Source organism: Carassius gibelio, chromosome B24 (assembly GCF_023724105.1).
Source record: "Carassius gibelio isolate Cgi1373 ecotype wild population from Czech Republic chromosome B24, carGib1.2-hapl.c, whole genome shotgun sequence".
In the NCBI taxonomy this organism is placed as follows: Eukaryota; Metazoa; Chordata; class Actinopteri; order Cypriniformes; family Cyprinidae; genus Carassius; species Carassius gibelio.
This window is the reverse complement of record NC_068419.1, coordinates 13,781,294-13,802,783: the sequence shown is the minus strand read 5'-3', so window position 1 is coordinate 13,802,783 and position 21,490 is coordinate 13,781,294. Positions and strand designations below refer to the sequence as shown.

Genomic DNA, 21,490 nt, shown 5'->3' with positions numbered 1-21,490 from the left:
TAGAAGTAGTTGAGGGCCAGGCAGCAGTCTCACTGAGATGGTAGGACAGACGATTTAGCTGAAACAGCTAGCATAGCATACAGGCATCACCAACAATCGTTTCATCTCGCATATTTCTTTGTGAACCTTTTGACAACATGACACCGTACGCTATTCAGCAGTGTCAGTACTCCTTGGAGAATCTTGGGCTTGTCACCACATTACTTCAGAGGGCAGCACTGCAGTGCTTTGTGGGATATAGAAGATAGGTGTGTGGGTGGAAAGAGGACAGGTAGGAGATATGGCGGAGAGAGACGTGGCAAGAATAACCTCAAGCAGGCAGCTTTAGAAATGGAGACGCACTAAATAAGAGGCAAAGGTGCCAGAGATTCATCTTTAGAACTGACGCAGAAAGACAAGTTATATGAAGATGATAGATACCATCAATATTTGAAGATTATATTGTGAATGTGTCATCTCCCTTTAACTTGAACAAAGGCTGTGTAACAATGAAGCATTAGAATACCATTTTTGCTTCATGAGCCAAATTTGGACATGAAGTGGCAACTCAGAAATAAAGGCAAAAATATTTTTGGTGCCAAAGTGAAAGCATGCAATGGATACACCAATGCATACCGGCCAACACAAGTAAGATCTTTTATTATCATAATTTTTATTTTGTTATGGTCAGAAATAATGACCATTAATAATTGTCAATATAATAATAATTGTAAAATTCAATTTTTTTTCAAATGAATGAATGGACGAATGGTGCATTTATATAGCACTTTATTGTGTATTGTTGTACACCCAAAGTGCTTTACAATCATGTGGGGGATCTCTCGTCAACCACCATTTTTATTTTCATTTTATTAAAGAAAATTTACAGTATGAAAAATTACATCTATTTTGAGGTTAGCTAAAGTTTACACTTAAATTTTGCTGAATTGTTAGTATTTTAAAACATTTTACGTTTAAACATTAAAAACATTTAAACAATGTTTTAAAACATTAAACGTTTAATTGAGTGCAAGATGTCAGAAAAGTCTGAAAAAGATAAGATAAAATATAAATATTAGTTTATTTAGAATTAGAAATGTTGTGAACTAAACTTAATTCAAGTTGAAATATTAAAATCACTATATCTAAAGCTGAAATAAAAATAAATAGAAATGTATAAAAATAATAATAAAAATGAGAATAGCATTATACTGTATATCATTAAAAGATCCCACTTTATATTAGGTGACCTTAACTACTACTGTATGCATCAAGTACATTGTACAATATGGGATACAAGTAAGGTTAGGGACAGGTTTGGTGGTATGGGTTGGTTTCTGTATGCACATAATAAGTGCAGTGTACCAAATTATTCATTTAAATGTAAGTACATAGGCCACCTAAATTAAAGTGGTAGCCATTACATCATTAATAAATAATAAAATAGCATATAATTAATACTAAAACAACATTGGGCAAATGCATTCTACATGTAAAAACAATTAAATATCAACCAAAACAGAAGAGTTAAAAAAACCTCCAATAGTGGCTCCATAGTTTTCCTCAATCAGCATAAGGTTTCTGGTGCTTGTGGCTTCCTCATGGCAGGCTTAGAACTGAGTCAATCAGGCACAGGGATCAAAACCATGACCTTCAAATCCATAGGTGTTTAAACTTACCCGGCATGGTCTGGGAGGCTTTTAACTTCCCATAATACACCACAATTGACTACAGACAGGATAAACCTCTGACAAATGTTGGATCGCATCCATACAACCATATCTGAAAAGTGTTTATCCCAGTACAGAGGGACGATCTCATGATTTATAAAGCTGATAGCGCTCTACCGTCTATTGTGACCAATTACCTTATTACAAGAATCCTTCAGAGAGTTAAACATGGGCTTACAGGGACTTAAACTGTCCTAAAAAAAAACAAGAGACTGACCACCAGAGTCATTCACAACCAACAGTTGTCAACGTGGTCTGAACATTTCTCTTTGAAAGCACTCCTTCGCTTTCGGTTTGAGTTTTTGTTCATAAACTTCAAATTCTGTCTCACAGCGCTCTGTTGCTTTGTAGTGAATGTCGTTCCCATCAATATTTCAGTGCTCAGATGCTTTCAGTGGAACATACTGTATAAACACTGACAGATCCAATCTGAAGGCTTCGCTGGACTAAACAAATGATGATTATATGTTGAAATATCTAAGTAGGGCTGCAACAACTATAAACCTGTAAAAATCAATAATGAAAATAATTGACAATGAATCTAATTATTAATCTAAAAAACATCCATCTGCCAGTTATGGCACTTTACAGTAGTGAATAACTTATTTTTATGGTCAAAACGCATCTGGAAAACAGCACAGAGTGATCTATTGCGGGAAAAGTACACAACCCAGGTTGTCCTAAACATGAGAACAAAGCCTCTTAAGACGTCCCTATCACAATTTTTCTAAATTCATAGTCTACAAAAAAAATTCTACATTTACAGTCGTCTGCCACAAAAGAAGCACACAACCATTATAAGCAAGCAATGTAGGCTTGTTGTTTCTTTATCACCTCACAGAGTTTCGTTATCTTTGAAATAATGGTTTTTACATGTTGGTCACAAAAAATAAAAAAATAAAAAATAAAACCTTGAAGCATTTCTTGCACTACAAAACTATTTAGAAACCTTCTATAGTTACAGTGGCTTTGTCTACAAACCCAATGAGCTCACTTGCAGTCTACTTCCTATATAGGCAGCTATCTACATATACATTAAGCTAACCTAAATGGAACATTAGCGCCTAGTTTGAGACGCTTCTCATAGTTGGCAACTTTGTTAACTGGCACTTTTGCAAATAACGCCCTTGCAGAGAGATAATGCACAGCTAATTCTTATATTAGCATGTAGCTAGAAAAGTTACAAAATCAATAAGGAAATGAATATGCATTGCACATGAATGCTGTGTAAAATATGTGATCCTTAAAAATCTGGGACTATTTCCAAAGCACTTCTGATTATGAATAAACGTATGTTTTCCTCAGCTCTATCAAAATTTGCACATATTAAGCTTAGCTTGTTGGATAGGCTGACCTAAAATGATTACCCACAACATCTCCATTGACAGTGCATAGTGGGATTGCTTTATCCATATAACGTAGACTCAAAGTGGCATACAATTTACTACCAACAGTTTGAGACAAATAAGAGCACACTTACACATGTTTTAAAATGCTGTTTACAGCTCCCTATGCTTTAGACCTGAACCTATCTTCTTTTTAAACCTTGTGAACCTAGCTGGCTCAGGTTTCTGTGTTCCTTCTGTAGCTTATCTTTAAGACACATGGAATAAAAGGCCAACTCAGGGAACATGTAGCCTCACTGTAATGCAGTATAATTACCCCTTAAGATTTTCCTTGGGACACGGACCAAGTCTCATAGATTTAATCTGATGCACAAAAAAAAAAACATTGATTGCCACCATCAACTCATGATCTCTGTGACAGATAGATAGACTGAACAGATTAGGATAAACATTGTGGGACACTGACCCAGAAGGGCACAAAAGACGATTAATCAGGAGTTCTCCATCCAAAAAAAAACAAAAAACAGTTTGGACCCCAGCTCAATCTGCATTCTGTACCACCACTCATAGACTGCCTGTCAGACATTTTTTAAATGTTTATGAAATAAGTATCTTTTGCTTGCCAAGGCTGTACTTAGAGCATTTGATCAAAAATACAGTAAAACTGTAATAAGTGATGCACATTTTAACCGATTATCCTCTAACCAAACATAAGAATTTTGACCAATTAATACAATCAGTTAAATAGTTTAAAAAGTAATTTTTTTTTTTTTTTATCACAGTAATTTATTAAAATATTTTCAAAGGTTTGCTGCATGGTTAAAATACGCCACACATATGAATACATTGCGTTTTTTTTAAGAAAAAAATTATATAGATTATTATAGATAATCGGAATTGTAAAAAATGTACTTTTACTGTGTACATTCACAATAAAATTAAATCTTAATGCTTTTGTAAATTAGACCTAAAGGAAAAGGATGCCGCTTTCTTTCATCTTTTGTAAAATTATAAATGTATTTACTGTAACCTATGATCAACTTTATCCAGTTTCATTATATTTTCAAGTTTCTCAAATTACAGTAAGTCAATCACCAGTACGTAGGATTGAAATCATAACTCAAAGGTGAAAAAAATTATGTTTTTATATAAGAAGATGAAAATGGCATCAGTGCATTGTAAATGTGAAATGATCTTCTTTAGTCTGAGTTAGTGACTAATAGCTGTCTGAGTGACAAGGAGAACGTGTATATCAATGTCATTTTCAGAACATGCCAACTGTTCAGGCTGGTTTGCAGCCCAGATTGAAAGAAAATGCCATTTGAAACTGGCTCATGTAAATGTGAATAAACAAATTCTGAAATAATGATGTCACAGAAATGTTTTTATTGTTTTTGACTTCCACATTTTAAAGCTATAACCTGTATTATCATTGAGAGTATACATAAATATGTGCAAATCAAAACAGAATTAATCACAGACAAAAAATGGAACAGTTGTTGCTGTGCTTGAAAAATCCTGTCAGTATTGTTGTATAATTTATAGACAAAAAAAAAAATTCTTGAATCAAGATGTGCTGCTTTAACAAACTGGGAAATCTTACATGAAATCCTTTAGTATTCACCAGTTAAATTCATTGTGCACAGTATAATATAATACAACTTTTCATAATGTAAGTATCTACATGACTATATGCTTTCAAAGAAATAGCTTTTTTGTCGCTTAGGGATTTGGGGGTCTATCTGAGCCCCTTGGTCCTTGCTGATCCAGCTCTGCTTTATCACGATGTCAAACAAATAAGAAAGGCAACATTCTGGCAGTCACTGAATTTAGACCAATAGCCTACTACGGTGCCAAATCCTGTGTGGAAAAACCTGCAGCTCCGAGCGTGTGGGTGGAGACTTACAAGACAAACAGGAAGAACAGAGGAAGAGCAGTCAGATGGCAAAAGTTTACCTTTGCTCATCAAGCATCCCCAGCACACAGATACTGCATCCTCGTGTTATTTACTTGACATTTGCAATGACCCTCAGAAACGGAAATTGCATTATAAGGTCGGTTAAGCAGAGGTTATGGTGTTTTGACCATGATGGGGCACTGGGAGCGACTCTGTCACTCTCTGCCAGATCCGAGACCAAGACCCTTGACTTAAGCTCATTAAGAGCCGAACGCATCATGGACTGGATCAGGGCGTAGGTTTTTGAGGGCACAGCAGGAGTGAAGGCCCAGGAGAGTAACAGCGCTGTCTACAGGCACAAACTAAATAAACTGTGTGGACATATAATTGGCGTTGGCCCACAGTGGCTTGTGCCGCTTGGCGTAACACTCTTAAAGTTGATAACACATCTCTCTCTCCTCTACTGTCCCTCATTGTCTCTCGCCCCACCCTGCAGTCATGCCTTGACCAACTTTTGGCACAGTTTCACTTCTCCTCATTTCTGAATTTCCCATGCGGGCTTTTTACTATGCTTGATAATTATTTTTTCTTTCATTCTTTAAAATAATTTTCCTTACTGTTTAAACTGAATTTGAATAAGTCCCTCTCTCCTTAAATGCTCTGCACAACAATTATTTTCCTCGACCACTGTTTCTGCTTGGCAGATGGGTCGGTTATAGAGTGGATGGGGCAGTGTAGGTGCCAAGAAAACAAAAGGCGCGTGTAAGTATGTATGAGGGGGCTGCTGGGTAACATCATCTGTTCACATTCTCTCCTGCACCCGTTTGGACTCTCACAGAGATTAATATGATAAGAGATTACAGAAAATACACTGATTACATTTTTTTATTTAAAAGTTTCTTCACCCTATGCAATGAAAATTTATTTTTATACTAATACAATACATGTTATTTTTCTCTATTTTCTTTTTTAGAAAAAAAAAAACAGTTACAGTTATGTTCAAATTATACATAAGGAGAAAAATGTTAACTGAAAAAAATTATTCCAAAATCGTATTAATATTTTCACAATTTCACAGTACGTGTAATTTTAATTTAAAATACAGTTAAAAAATCTACACAAGAATTTCCTTATAATTAACTAAAGAAAATGTAAAAAGAAAATGTATTTACAATATAATACATTTACTTTTTTGAAGATTTAGATAATTTTTGAGAATTTGACCTTGGGATGCACGCAGCACAACAAAAGTCTATGGGTACCAACATAATCTATAAAAACCCAAACCCAAAACCAAAATTACAAAATGTAATAAAATCGTCAATTTATAGTACATTTATAGCAAACAAATCTGCCATTTTTATGTTTACCGTGCCTTGCAAAAGTATTCATACCCTTTCATTTATTTCATGTTTTGTTATGCTGCAGCCTTATGTTAAACTGCTTTAAATTACCTTTTTTTTTTCTTCAGTTTTTCAGTTATCAATTTACACTTCATAAGCCATAATGACAAAGCAGAAACAGAACTGTCACAACTTTGTAAATGTATTTTAAAATAAAAAAACTTAAATAAGTGTACTACATAAGTATTCAATCCCTTAACTCATTACTTAGCTGAAGCACCTTGACAGCCTCAAGTCTTTTTTGGTTTGATGCGACAAGCTTTGCACATCAGCATTTGGCAATTATCTGTCAGGTTAGATGAGGGCAGATGGATATTTTCAGGTTTCTCCTGAAATATTTGATTGGGTTCAAGCTCAGGCTGTGGCTGGGCCACTCGAGGACATTCTAAGGTTCCTTTAGGTGATTTTTTGCAAATTACAAGTGTGTTTTAGTGTGTCTTCACTGAGGAGAAGACTGAATTTGGCCACACCGACATAAAGCCCAGATCAGTGGAGTGTTGCAATGATCTTTGTCATTTTATAGGTTTATCCCATCTGCGTATATGATTATGGAGCTTAACCAGTTTGACCATCAGCTGCTTGGTCACCAGTCTAGACAAGTCCTTTCTCAATCAGTTGCTCTGTTTGGCCAGGAGGCCGCAACTGCACACCATGTTTAATGCTTCTCATAACTATATGAAAATAAGTGTATAATTGTAACAGTTCATTTCTGTAGCTGGGTGAGAGAGAGAGAGAGAGAGAGAGAGAGAGAGAGATGCTGGGGGACATGTGGAACAGTATTAAGAACCGCTGCTTTAGAATATTGATTTTGAAACTTGTTAATCCATTAGAATCATTAGAAGACAGAATTGTGATTCATATATGAACAGATTTTTACATGCACTTCTCTTCTTCAACTCTAAAGCAGCGTAGCATAGCCTCGTCCCCTTTGCTGCCATTTCCATAGGACAGGGTTTATTTGGGTTTGTGACGTGAGGAACCCGGGAAGTATCTCGTTGTAGTCCCTACCAGCCGTTATTGGAGGCATTAAACTGCCAGAATTTTAAAAGACGTTTGCATTGAACTTTCAGCTTCATGACTTTTGCAGATATGGTTATATGCTCAAACAGCAACATTACACACTACAAATTACACATTACAAAAAAGTGAAATCGCAATGAGCCACCCTTTTAAAGCAATTAAACATAAGTCGGCAACATAATAAAACATGAAAAATATGAAGGGGTATGAATACTTTCGCAAGGCACAGAAAATGTAACTCTTAACAGTTTTTGCACATTTTCCTAGTTTCAAATCAAATCTGTCGTTTACAAAAAATATTTAAGGGAATGCATATCAAAAACTGCCCACATATACACCTGAACTTTCTAAAATCTTCTTTTAAATCATTTTTCAACAAATAAGCTACAGACCTTGTTCAAGCATTGTTTTATTGTTTTGTTTTTTGGGCTCAGTAACCATATTTTATTACAGCATTAAAAAACAAGCTATATTATTAACAATGATAAAGAAACTCCCTTTCTTAAATACTGTTAATATGGTATACGTGAGGATAAAAGTCAAATTTTAGTCACAATCTTTCTTTTTCCTTTTTGTGTTATGCACATTACTGCTCTAAACGATGGTCTTTTTATTCCAAGCTGGTAAGTGGAATTGTGCTCAGTCATTAGTTTAGGACTCACACCCATGCACCAAACCCTTCCAAATCTCCATGGCAACACTGCAAACACTGGGCTTTCTTCACAGAGAGGGGTGAAATATGTAGTTAATTATTATTCCTACTTTTCCTACCCTCTCACTTCCGTTTCAGCTGTTTCGTCTATTTGCTAGCAAGGACAGAAACAACCCGAGGGTTGTTGCCGATATCAAACATGATGTTTAACCGAGACAATTAGTTCATCAATCATCTGCACCACTCCCACTGTGAGTGTTTGTGAAGGATGGGGTCACAACACACCTTCTGCCCCCTGACAATGATCAGCAGCAGGTGGCCCATCACGGCAGGGACACCTCGAGGAGCACATACAGCATCGCAAACATGCCACCAAATATAGAAGTGCCTCATCAGGTGCCAATATGCCACCGTGTCTTCTCTTGCCTGAAAAATGACAGGATTCGCAAGATATCTCATCTTCCCACACCTCGAGAAAACTCAGCTCAGGGGGAGTTACAGAATAACATTTGGTCGTGATGTGTTAGATCATACAAGAGAAAAAAGGACAGAAGTTTGTCTGACAGGATCTCGAACTATAGAGCATGCTTTGACAATGTTCATACAGTCAGTGCTTGGGGCTGACAACTGTATTGAATGACAGGTGTGACTCTCGAATTGGCCTGTTTAAACAGCTACAGACGTTGACCGAATATGAATAATGGAAAATCAAGCTTTTCTGTTTTCGCCTGCAAAAATAGCAAGAGTAAACATCAAAGAACGTCTTCCACAACACCCATTCATCCAGAATGCGATTTTGCATTTAAAAACACAAAAAGCAGCAATGACAAAAAATGCAAGGTCTAGAGATATATTTTTAAAAAGTAGAGCTTCTTTGAACTTGAGTAGCTAGAAATGTGCAAGTCACTACAAAAGATGTGAGTGCAAAAGTCAAACATATGTCTAGTTTACATTAAAGGGATAGTTCACCCAAAAATTTACATTTTATGTTTATCTGCTTACCCCCAGGGCATTTAAGATGTAGGTGACTTTGTTTCTTCAGTAGAACACAAACAGCGATTTTTAAATCAAACCGTTGCAGTCTGTCAATCTTATAAAGGATGTGAATGGGAATCATGGCTAAAACATACAATAAAAAAAACAAAAAAAAACTAACAAAAAAAAACACACAAACAAAACCAAATTAAGCCCTGCGGCTCGTAACGATATATTGATGTGTATAGACACAAAACGATCAGTCTATGCAAGAAACTGAACAGTATTTATAAAGTTTTTTTTTACCTCTGATGCACTGCAATGCCTGAACTTTCAATGTTCAACTTGAGGGATAAGTGGCGGTAATGCACTTATAAGTCTGTGATCCGCCATAAAGCAAGAAGAAGAAGAAGACGCCTCACGTGCAGGCTGTGTTTTGAGGAGGCGCTCATACAGTTCAGACAGTTCAGGCATTGCAGTTCATCAGAGGTAAAAAAACAATATAAATAGTGTTCAGGTTCTTGCACAGACCAATCATTTTGTGTCTTTACACATCAATGTATCATCACAAGCCGCAGGGTTTAATTTGGTTTTGTTTGTGTATGTTTTTTTCGACCACTTTATATTAGGTGGCCTTAACTACTATGTACTTACATAAAAAATAAGTACAATGTACTTATTGTGTTCATATTGTATTGTAAAACACTTTTGCTGCTATTGAGGTGGGATAGGGGTAAGGTTAGGGAGAGGGTTGGAGGTATGGGTAAGTTTAAGGGTGGGTTAAGGTGTAAAGTATGGGTCAACAGTGTAATTATAAATGTAATTACAGAGATGTAGTTTTTTTAAATATAAGTACAATGTAAAAACATGTATATACACAATAAGTACATTGTACTAAATTATTAATTAAAATGTAAGTACATAGTAGTTAAGGCCACTTAATATAAAGTGGGTCCGTTTTTTTTTATTGTATGTTTTTTTTAAACACTTACTTAAACTAAGTCTTAGTTCATGTTATCTCATTAAATTATACAGTTGCAACTTTCGATTTTAACAACATGTTATTAAATATTGGAATACCTAAAATGAATGAATGTTCAGAACATTTTTTAATGGCAGTTTGTTAGTTAATGAATTAACTAATGTTAACTGATGAAGCCCTAATGTAAAGTGTGAATTAACAATAAAGAATCAAAACACTTTCAAGCAATATCTAGAGCATGTTTTAGTCCAGATTAAAATGTAAAAAAAAAAAAAGTTTGAATATAAGTCTAAATACTTCAGTATTTGGCACTGTAATGGATATCATAGTGAATGCACAAATCTGAATGGCTATTTAAAATTATTTAAATATGTTTTAGAAAGTAGAGCAGCTGCTTTATTTATGGGGTTACAAGGGGAAGGGCTGCATTTTCTGCAGTTTAGCGCCATCTGCTGTCAGAGAGTTAATGTGTTTTCATTCAGTGCATCTCTCACGTGATCTCCCATGTGCTTCTCATGCATGCTAGTTTACATCAGAGCACACTCTTTCAAGCAGCATACAGTGGTGTTGTGCCTTTTGATCAGCTGATGGGAATAGTATTATGAAAATGCATTCCAAATTCTGAATAATTTGTAATATATAATTATCCACATTATTTAGAAGTGCCCACGATAACAATATTGTGCTTCTTCATTACCGTGATAAATCGCATTACCGAATACCGGCACATGTCTACATACAGTACAATATTTCTTTCTTTTTTTTCACAGTCTCTAAGCAATCACTTGTTCAAAAGCGGTGGCTACACAGAGAGTATGCGATTTCAGATGCTGGCAGTCTTCATTCCTCACTCATTAAGGTGTCACTTGTTGCTACCTACTGGTAATGCGGTGCAAACTGCAGAAAGAGTCTGAAAAATACCCTAATGCACAGACTAAATCTGTCTGTCTAGAACCAGGACTAATTGCATGAAAATTTTATATCTCTGTTTATAACCAAAATACACTTGAACATTTTACACTCCAAAACAGGACTGAAAAGTATATTGTGCTGTGAATTTACTCTTGAATGTATGGAAGTTCAAGTCAAAGTATTCTTTCACAGCAACTGTGATATCTGTTTTATTATAAAACACTTTTTAAAGCACCGTTTTTTAATGCATGTCAGAACTTTTACCAGCGATCAAAATTTTCCACTGAGGGATTCAGTGAATTCAAAAACATTTGTCTTCAGGGATTCAATAGAGCTAGACCATCACCTCATTTAGAAGAGCCAGACATCTTCATTCAGTTCTTCTCTGTCTCAACGAAGTACTTCAAAACGCAAAATCTGGACTTTTTTGACATCTTTTTCATTAATTAAAAGTTTTCCTCCATCTTGGACATGACTTTGATCTACGTTTTTACAGATGTGAGTTCTACACATATTGCTTAATAAATTATATATTTCTCCACAATAACTTTTGGCAGACAAATCATCAAATTACTGGCAGACTTTCATCATCATTTAACATAAAAGCTGTGCTTTCACCACATTGTTGTCTCTGTGTTGTCTTCAGTCACAGCAGCACATAAAATAAAGGCATGGTATGCAATGCCACGGCATCTCATGGGGATGTTATGACATCCGGCCAACGTTTCTGATGCCTCCCCTTAGCAAGCTCTCTTGCCGGGCCATTAAAGCAAAGCACTAAGCGTGAAGCATATTTGTCTTGAGCTTGGTGTGAAAAGTCTTGTTTCTTGTTTTTTACACTTCCATGCTTTTGTAATTACCAGGGCCATTGATTTCTAGGTTATGTGTGAAATAATTAAAACTGCAAATCAGAAATGCCAAGGATCTCATTGGTACAGATCAATGAGTGAAGTCAATAGGAAGAGGCAAGTCCTAGCTTTTTTTACCCAGTGATATTTCCTCTCTTTCTCTAGTTTAAAATATAGTTCTGCACCTTACATTTACTGCTGTCCTTAAATACCTGTCCTGTACAAGCCAAATTGGATCACTTCAGACGCCTTAAGCTCTTGAGATAATCTAAGCTTCCTGAATCATATCCTCATGTCATTTACACTGATTTGTTTGCATCTGATGCTACACATAATTACTCTGCCATTTCCATTACTTGTTCTACAACCTATAACTGCAGCAATTTTTCTGTGCTGAGTAAAAAATGGCCACATAGTTGTACAATCTGCCAATAGTTTTTTTTTTTTTGATGCAAGTGTTTTGAAGTTTAGAAGATTTTAAGTTTATAAGAAATTTATGCTGCTGTTTATTTAATACAATGGAAATTATTTGGGATTAGAGCTTTCAAGCTCCAAAATGGACAAAAAAAAAAACAAACACCAAAAACATAATTTTTACTTATGTACTATATTTCAGGTCTTCTGAAGACATAAGTGCTTTGTGGTAAGAACATACCGAGTTAAGTCATTGGTCAAAATTCACTTCCATTGAATAAAAAAAGTACATTCTGCTAAACATTTCCTTTTGTGTTCCACAGAAGAAGAAAAGTCATACTGTATGGGTTTCAAATAACATGAGGATGAGTAAATAATTACAAAATAAAGGTTTTATGAGTGTAATTTAATTGTATAGATATGTGAACCCCACATAAATTGGATTACTGTACATCCATAAGTTGAATGTTAATGTAAAAGCTTAAGCATTAAAAAGCATTACGGAGAGCATTTTGAAATCTAAGCTTTTTTGATCAAATTTTAAACAAAGGGCAAAGTCTGGAACATTGCCTTCAATCGTGATGCTCTGCAACCAATACAAAGCCAGAGGAACCGTTGTTACCCATAATCCAAAGAGTTCTTATCTGATTATGAATGCGTAAAGAGGATTTAGGACGTGGCATCTAAATGTTAGCCTATGCTGATTAGGTCTCTCTGGAAAGTATTATGTAACTACACTAGCGCAGTTTAGAAGAGGGTGCCTTTGCTCTGTAAATGACAGCTGGACCAGAGGGGTCCTCTAATTTAAGGACTACATGGTGTTGAAAGTCAATTTGGTGTCATGATAATGCTCTTTGAACATCTGATGGGACACACACACACACACACACACACACACACACACACACACACACAGCCGCAGAGCACAGAAGCAAAGTGGTAAATGACAGCGGAAGTCTATCTTTCATAAAAGTAATGACTTTGACAGAAAGCAAAAACTACTGTACTTTCCAACTTCAACAATCAAAGCTTCCACAAAAGCAGGGAGAAGCACAGCAAAGATCCATGTACTGAAAAAGTTAGGCTTTTTTTAGAACAAAACACAATTTGCACGGATGAAAGGTGAGTAATAAATGCTAGATCCACCAGCTGCTTCTTTCCACCACTGATAATAGTGAAGAACCACGTCGACTTCTGACTGAGACTTTCATGGGAACAGACCACAGTCGCCTGTTTTCACACACGTGAAGATGTGTGTTGAGCAGACTGGTGTTATAATTTTCTATGAAAGCTAAAAGTAGATACTTAATAAGTGGACTAACAAAAGTGATACTTAAAAAACAAGCAAAAATACATTCCCTTGAGTCCAAACCCACTTAATAAAGTTTTATTGTACAGGTTTCCTCTCTGTTGTAACCCTCATTTATTAAAAAAGAAAATGCTGACAACACTAGTAAGCCCACCCCTAAGAAATTGAATCTTGATATTAAAATGATCATTCAATAAACAAAAAAATTAATACATACATGAACTTAAAAAACCTTGAAAGTGAACTTAAATACATTTTCATGACTCCGAAACCAACCAAAATAAAATAAAAGTGGTCACAAATTGATTTTAGGTTTCAAATTTCATAAACCATATTTGTTAAATATGAAAATGCTAATTAACATACCTAACAAGAAATTGAATGTTGCTAATTAAATTAACACACTAAAACACAAATACACACACACAAAAACTAAATTTCTATGAATAAATTTTAGTTTAAGTTTTTGTAAAGGTTTCAATGTTTTTAAACTAACCCACATTTATTAAACATGAACATGCCATGAAAGATTGCATGCAATAACACTCCAAAGCCATGAGAAGTTAAGTTGCTATTTAAATTCCCATTTAATGCACTAACTTTTGCAAAATGAAAATACTTTACCAAAAATAAAGTGACATACAGTATCCCACTGGTTTCCATGATCTATGGGGACTCTCCATTAGGCATAATGGTTTTTCTATTGTGTAAATTGTATTTCATATCCCCTGACCCTAACCCTATACCCAAACCTACCTCTCACACAAAACTTTCAGCTATTTTAGATTTTCAAAACACTTCATTCTGTGAGACATATAAGCATGATTCCTCATGGGGACATCACAAGGTCAAAATTTACTGGTATTACTCTACTTATTGGGACATTTGATCCCCATAACATAGTGAATACCAGTGCACACACAGACATTTAATAGAAAGAATATCCCAAAAATCGTTCAGAATTAAAAAAAAATATTTATTTCTAAATAATTAAATCCATTCACACTCTATCATTATGGGATGTCCTCTAAATTTGAGGCGTTGGCAAATATACTCTTGCTTAAAAGAGCTGACATTAACTGAGATAAGACCCCTCTTTTAAATCAAACCGGTTTATTTAAATCAGCCTGCTAGTGTGAGCTCCAGTGTGGTGTTATATTTTAGCCTTATAATTCTGTTTGAAACGTAGGCATAAATACAGTGCGAGAAGTGCATTAGAACATGTAAAACTGACACTTCTAGCATGAATGCTCAGTAAGGTTATTAACTTAAGTTTGAGTGAGCTCTACAATTCTGCAACAGTCACTTAAACCTACAGGGCACAGCTGTTACTCTGCAATGACAAAGATACACTGGCACTGCGGTGTATGTGAGACATATGAGACTATGAATAAATCACATATTATGAACCCACCCAATACTGAGTGAGCTTTAGGGCTTCACTATGCATTTCTATTTATTTTGAAGAATCAAGGCAGATTTGGGCCTGATTATGCAACATGATTTAATTCCTGTTCATATTATCAAAAGGTGAAGTATGTGAAGTGTAGTTCTAGCCCATTTTTGTATTGCACCAGTACAATATCAAGGTTGGGAGCATTTCTAAAAAAGACATCTGAAAAATCCATTTTAAATTATTGGTGTTGGCTGATAAATAGATATTTAATTGTTCATTTTTTCTATTTTTACATGTAGATTATCTTTGCTGTCATCTAATACTCACATACGTTCATCTTTAAAAATACAAATAATTGAATAACACTGTAAAAATGTAATCTTTAGCAAATCTCAAAATTAATGTACATTTTTTTAATACTGTATATTATAATATTATGATTCCTAAATTCACTTGCAACATTTTAAACAATTGATTTCAGTGTAGTATTTTTGATAGAATTTCACTATTTACCATTTATCATTTATCAGCCATGAAAGTATTTATCTGCGTAAGGGTATTAGACAGAATATTGATTTCTCCCCAATTCATATATAACATGAATTGTATTTATAATACATGACATTGATTAAATGTTCAATGCTTATTAAACTGAATGTTTTAGAAGTGGTCCTTATGTTGATATGGTAGGTATTAATTAAATGTTTGGAAAAATAAGTAATTAAATCACCTAGGAATATGCCATTAAAAATATATAAAATACTTAATAAATATATAAATGTAGACTTACAGGGAATACCTCGAAAGATAATTATATGGCATGGGAAATTATTCATTGACACACTTACTGAAAGCACCTTAAGCAATGCATCTGGAAGGAATGTGGCCTTTCATCTCTTAGCATGCTGCTTTTACAGTTACTTTGTTTGTTTACAGCTCTGATTATAATAAAATAAAAAAGACGTGCTCATGCCCAATGTTACCCAATGTGGTTTAGTTCCTAGAGGAAAATTCTACAGATGTGGACAAACAACCCGATCTCATGGCAATTCGTACATTTTTCACAAGGTGGCTTTTTCGTAAGAATTCGTACGACCACACTCGTACAAATTCATTTGATTGTTGCCAAATCGTACGTATTTTACGACTTACACAATTCGTGTGAATTTGTACGAATGACCTACACCTAACCCGGCTCTAAACTTAACCGTCACTGGGGTTTAGACAAATCGTTTAAATTTGTACGAATGAGGTCGTACAAATTCGTACGAATAAGCCACCTCGTAAAATACGTACGAATTGGCAATGAGATAGCGTTGGGACAAACATATAGTTTAATATATGATGCATGACCCACTGTATTTAACGCTACACATGCACTCCTTTACTGTACTGTACATAAAAGTGCATTTCTGTCATCTCCACTTCTAGCTTCATCTAAATTCTATATTTAATCTTTAAATGAGCGATGCATTATGAAGATGAATGACTTACATTTGGATTAATGCACCTTGTTTTGTTTTTACCAGTCCTTCTCGGTTTGTCCTGTGAAGGACTTCCTATATTTTTCGTCCTTTGGTACAATCCCCTTGGCGAGAGAAAATGTTGTACCCTCACCTAAGGCTACTGTTGCATTAGCCAGCTGCCTATTTATAGGTGTATAGCGTCAAGGTGCAACACTCCCAAATGATTCTCTCTCTCCTCTGTGAATGTTACCTCTGTAAGTCAAGACCACAACAATACATCAAGCTGCATGTGTGCTTGTTTGTGTGAATGTGAATCTGTGCCTGTGTGTGAACTGACCATTATATTTATTATTCATGGCCAATGTTTGAAAAGAACTGTTTCAGGAGGTGATGCATGCTGGGGTTTCACTTTGATTACCACAGTTTTTCTCTTTCTCAGTCCAGTCAAAAGCTGTACTGAACTCTACCCTTTATCTGACCCCCTAAACAATGTGTCAATCATCCCTTTTCCCTTTTTAACCTGTGTTCACTGGGAAGGAAGCGTGGTAAATGATTGCTGGGTGTTGTAATGTTTGGACACATTAGTGGAGATTCCTCTGAGGAGATGTAATGAGATCTCTGCATGTGTGCGAGCAGTGTCGCAGCGCTGGGAGAGTGATTCGAGCATGTAATGGTCCTTTACTGACCAGGGAAATATCGGATCAAGAGCATTATTTTTATTACGTTATTTTTTCTACTCACTCTCACTCTTTAAAGGTTCTGTAGCTTAAAGCTGAACTATGTTAAAATCAATTCTGTCTAGAAAAATAAGTAATTTGGTTTGACAAAATTAACAACTTCTGTTCCTCCCTTTTCTGTTTTTCCAATTGCAGACAAAGGGGCGTGGCCAACATTGATTCAACCAGTTTGGAGGTGGTACTGTATATTTGTCTAGCCAATAGGAAACTGTTTGACACTGAGTACAATAGTGCCCATCTACTTTTCAGCAGCCTTGGTTTCCAAAATTTCTTTTTTCATAGAGATAAAAAAAAAAAGGATTTGTTTTTGCAAATGTTTTTGAATCGCAAAAATGCTACAAATGTTTACAAATTAATTTAAATGTGGTTATTTTTAGCTTTTAATACATTATACTTGAACGCATTAAAAATGAAAATACCACTAAATACCAATAACACTGGACTGAAAAATATGAAATACATTAACTTTGGCAAACCTAAAATACTAACACTAAACTACGAAATAAGTACAATTAAAACAAACACATCTAACTTATACTGAAAAGACAAACTGACTGACAAGAACTTCTCTCTTGTTTGCCACAGTCAATCTGGAGTGTGTTTCCCAAAATTTCCAATCTTGTTCAATGGAACTTACGATCATATTTAGCTAACAATGATTTTGGGAAACGCACCCCTGTTTGGTGACACAAAAATGACATGCTCCAGCTTTAAATTGCCGTGGTTTCTCCACAACATGCGCAAATGCTGATGTGAGGGATTTCCTGTGAATATAAAGAGGCTTCCCTCATTCAAACTGCATGAGGGTCTAAGGCAAAGATCTATGAGCAAGCTGTTGTTCGTACATTTGGGAACACAAACGCACACACTATACACTCCAAGCATGTAATTTCCTCTTTGTGCCTTTGCATAATGTTTAGAAAGCCTTAACAGAGCACTGACAAACACAAATGACTCTCCCTCACTTGCCTGTGAGTTAAAATCAAGGCATTACCACAGTGTTCCCAGACCACAGTGAGTGTCAGAGCTCTTATAATCCACACCCAGTGCAGAAAACTGCCGATGCCTTCTATATTACCACAATCTCCCTGCTCTTTCCATCATGAGCCTGTATCATAAATTAAGTGGGTGGAGGCAGGCTGAAATTGAATCAGCCATGATTCCCATATAGGTGGAGGAAATGTCCAACAAAACAGATGACACTGCATTTGTGGTAAATACAACATGCACTGCTGGACGTCCAAAATGGTTATGCTAACGTCTCTATATTTCCATTATGTCTCACATCCAGGTAGTTTTGTCATACTTTAACAGGATGTTTTTTATGATAAGCTATCTCAGACGTGAAATATAATCCGCACTGAGCTCTATGCTGGATACTCCTCGTAAATGATCAGTGATTGAATTTCATCTGCGTTCCCCCCAGCCAATGGTTGACTTAGAGTGCACTGTACACCCATAGATACAGGCACACATTAGAAGCTAGACGGGACATACAACCAGTGGTTCTCGCTGCATTGTGAGCAAGTACAATGAATGATCAAATGAATGTAATCGGATAGATGTAGCATTGTGTGAGATGAAAGGAACATCGCCTTCTTACATATACAAACAACAGCATTCAGAAATTCAGCAAACATTAAAAACCATGCATTTCTTGTATGATGATGTTCATAAGTTTTAATGTGACATACATAGTCAGTCTGACTCAACTAACAGTGCTGTTCTTGGACACATTGCATACGACAGCTTACTGCCAACTGGTGCCAACTGTCTGTGATCCGTAACGGCAAAACAAGCTCTTCCACCACAGACAAAAACCGTTGCAGCATTAAAACTTATTGCACTTTTTGCACCCACTGTACTTTTTACACTAACAAAAAAAGGTTATTTCCCTACTACTGAAATTAGGATCACACCCAATTTGCAAAGCAACATGTTTGCAAAGCATTTTAATAGTAGGCATACATATGATCAATTTAGATAATTTTGTTACCACTGGAGCAATATAATAATAATATTCAGATACAAGTGCTATGTTCCAAAACTTAGTGAGACCATTTAAGTGAGATGCCGTTGTTGCACAATTTTAACCAAAATCATAGCATTTAGCCTTCTTGAAGAAGGAAATCCCAGAATGCACTGCATTGATTGTAACTTCCAATATCTAAGATGGCAGAGAAAGTTAGAAAATTAAATGTATAATGTGCATATACTGTATACATATACAAATAATTAAAAAACAATACAAAATCTGTCCTCAAAACATCATTACCAGGGGTTTAATCAACATTGTTTGGAAGACTATTTTTTTGCTGTCTCGCTCATTAAAAGGATTATTTCTTTTATTTAAAAAAAGTTACACAGTGTGTAGACACAGCTCACACAAAACTAATGTTGGTCAGTACAGTTAATGCCATTGCTAAATCTGTGAGGAAATCTTCCACCTTTATGTGAAATTCCTAATTGAATGAATACTATCGAAATGACCAGATTTCACACCTTTATTGCGAGTTTAGCTTAGCCATCAAACCATGCTAACATCAAATATTCTAGTGTCAAAATAGTCTCCTGTTAAAACCTGCCTATGACGTTCTGGTCACCAATGAGGTTCCATTCTTAGAAGACAGCTATCTAGTGAACAAAATAGCTACTAGGTTTGGGAACAGAACAAAACAGAAAGATAATTTGTGATTTTAGCTTAGCAACACGCTATCACATCAAACTCTACAGCTGAATTTCTTGTGCAGTAAGCCAATGTAGAGCATTCCAAATTGGTAATTTATAATGGTTAGGATGCTGTCTTAGAAGCATGCAACCTGTAGCTCACTAGGTTTGGGAACAGAGCTGTAGAATAGTAAAAACAACCAAATGTCATGATGAAACAGAACACACACGGAAGCTGAACTGCACGTCATTGTTCATAAGGGAGGGCTTCTGTTGTTACATGATAATGATTATTGGCGAACTGCCAAACACCCCTTGAGGCTCAGACTGTCTCGTCGTTTAACACGGCACCTTACCTTAGCAGCGACTGAGGAACTTGGCTTCTCCAAAAGATCCCAAAGTTTCTTCCTCTTGTCTGAGCAGCAGGTGTTATCAAATTCCCCCTCTCCTTCCCTCTCTCTCAAAGTCTCTGCCTCTCTCCTCAGCTCCTCGTTCATCTGCTCTTTCTTCTGATGGTAGCGAGCCTGGCAGCACGACTCCAGGTAGATTTCATCAATGCCCCAGTAATCAAGCTCTTGCCCAAAAGACAGAGCGCACATTTCCTCCATCATGTGCAGCTTTCCAGTTCTGTAAAAATTCAAGATAGATGTGAACGCACCAGGGTGTCTGTCGAAGAAGTACTCGTTCTCGTTCAGGCAGTAGTCATCACAGACCTCCATTAGAGACTCGTGGGTGTTACAGTCTCTGAGCTTGCCTAATCTGGTTCTGGGAAGCCGGTCCAAGGTCCGCCATAAGACCTCATGGTTGAGGCCCCCAACGTTGAGACGGACCCTTCTGGAGCGGGCCTTTGTCCGGATGATCTCGATAGGCTCAGGTGGAAGCGAAGCCGCAGATCTTCCTCCAGGTTTTGGAACCCCAAGTCCGGTCTTCTCTGCCATTGTGTGCAAGGAGACGGGCGGCTCTTGCCAGGAAGAGGTGTGAAGAGGAAAATCAACCAGAAGATAACTGGACAAAGACAACTATGTTGGGTCCTCCTTAGACGAGTCCCTCCATGACTGTGAAAAAAGACAGACACTTGTTGTTTCCAACTTGAAATTAAATTATTTTTCCAGGCAGTGGAAAATATTCCAGCTCATAATTAATTAGGAAATGTCCCTACTTTGAGATCCATTAGGAATATGTCAGATTGTACAGTAATTGACTTGCAAAGTACATCTGGAAGCAGAACTAAATGCCAGCTTTAGATGCGTTTTACATATCACCAGCCATGCCCTGTATGTAAAGAAGAAGCTTAAGCTCCGGTATACTTCACCACAGCCTAAGCTAAGAGAATAGAGGCACATCTTGTTTAAACTAAATAGATTTAGTAAATAACACAAGCATTATCTCGTTGCCACATTCAATATTCATCATTGGCCTTCTATCATTTCAAGGCTATGTTCAGGCTTCTAATGTAAGCCGATATGTGAGCGGATATAATGGATGTCAGAGCATGCAGATCTCTTTTTTCTTTTTTAGACAAATAAAAAGCATCAATTTAAGAACCTCTTTATTTTTATTCTATGCATTTTCTGGCATTAACTGCACTTTTTATTTATTTTTTTCTACCTGATCCTTCATTGGTGTGATATTGTAATGATTCTGTCATACTGGGAAAAAAAAGACTAATAAAACAAGTTAATTTAGAAATATTTTACATTAAAAGGTTACAGATCATTTGTATTTGGTACTGATTGTACTTGTGCTTGAACAAAAGA

The 21,490-nt window shown here is 36.0% G+C and overlaps 2 protein-coding genes and 1 long non-coding RNA gene across 3 annotated transcripts in view; 1 reads left to right on the top strand and 2 right to left on the bottom strand.

The window, feature by feature from the left end:
* Positions 1-21,490, bottom strand: part of LOC128013667 (uncharacterized) — a 189,216-nt gene that overhangs the window by 84,535 nt on the left and 83,191 nt on the right. The gene's annotated exons all lie outside the window — the stretch shown is intronic.
* LOC128013666 (transient receptor potential cation channel subfamily A member 1) overlaps positions 1-21,490 on the top strand; it is a 166,095-nt gene that overhangs the window by 86,533 nt on the left and 58,072 nt on the right. The window lies entirely within an intron of this gene.
* The window catches only part of kcnb2b (potassium voltage-gated channel subfamily B member 2b), a 106,826-nt gene that overhangs the window by 84,535 nt on the left and 801 nt on the right, over positions 1-21,490 (bottom strand). Inside the window, exon 2 of the mRNA XM_052596786.1 lies at positions 20,090-20,788. Coding sequence (XP_052452746.1) covers positions 20,090-20,671 — 582 coding nt within the window. The 5' untranslated portion in view covers positions 20,672-20,788. The remainder of the gene's footprint in view (positions 1-20,089; positions 20,789-21,490) is intronic.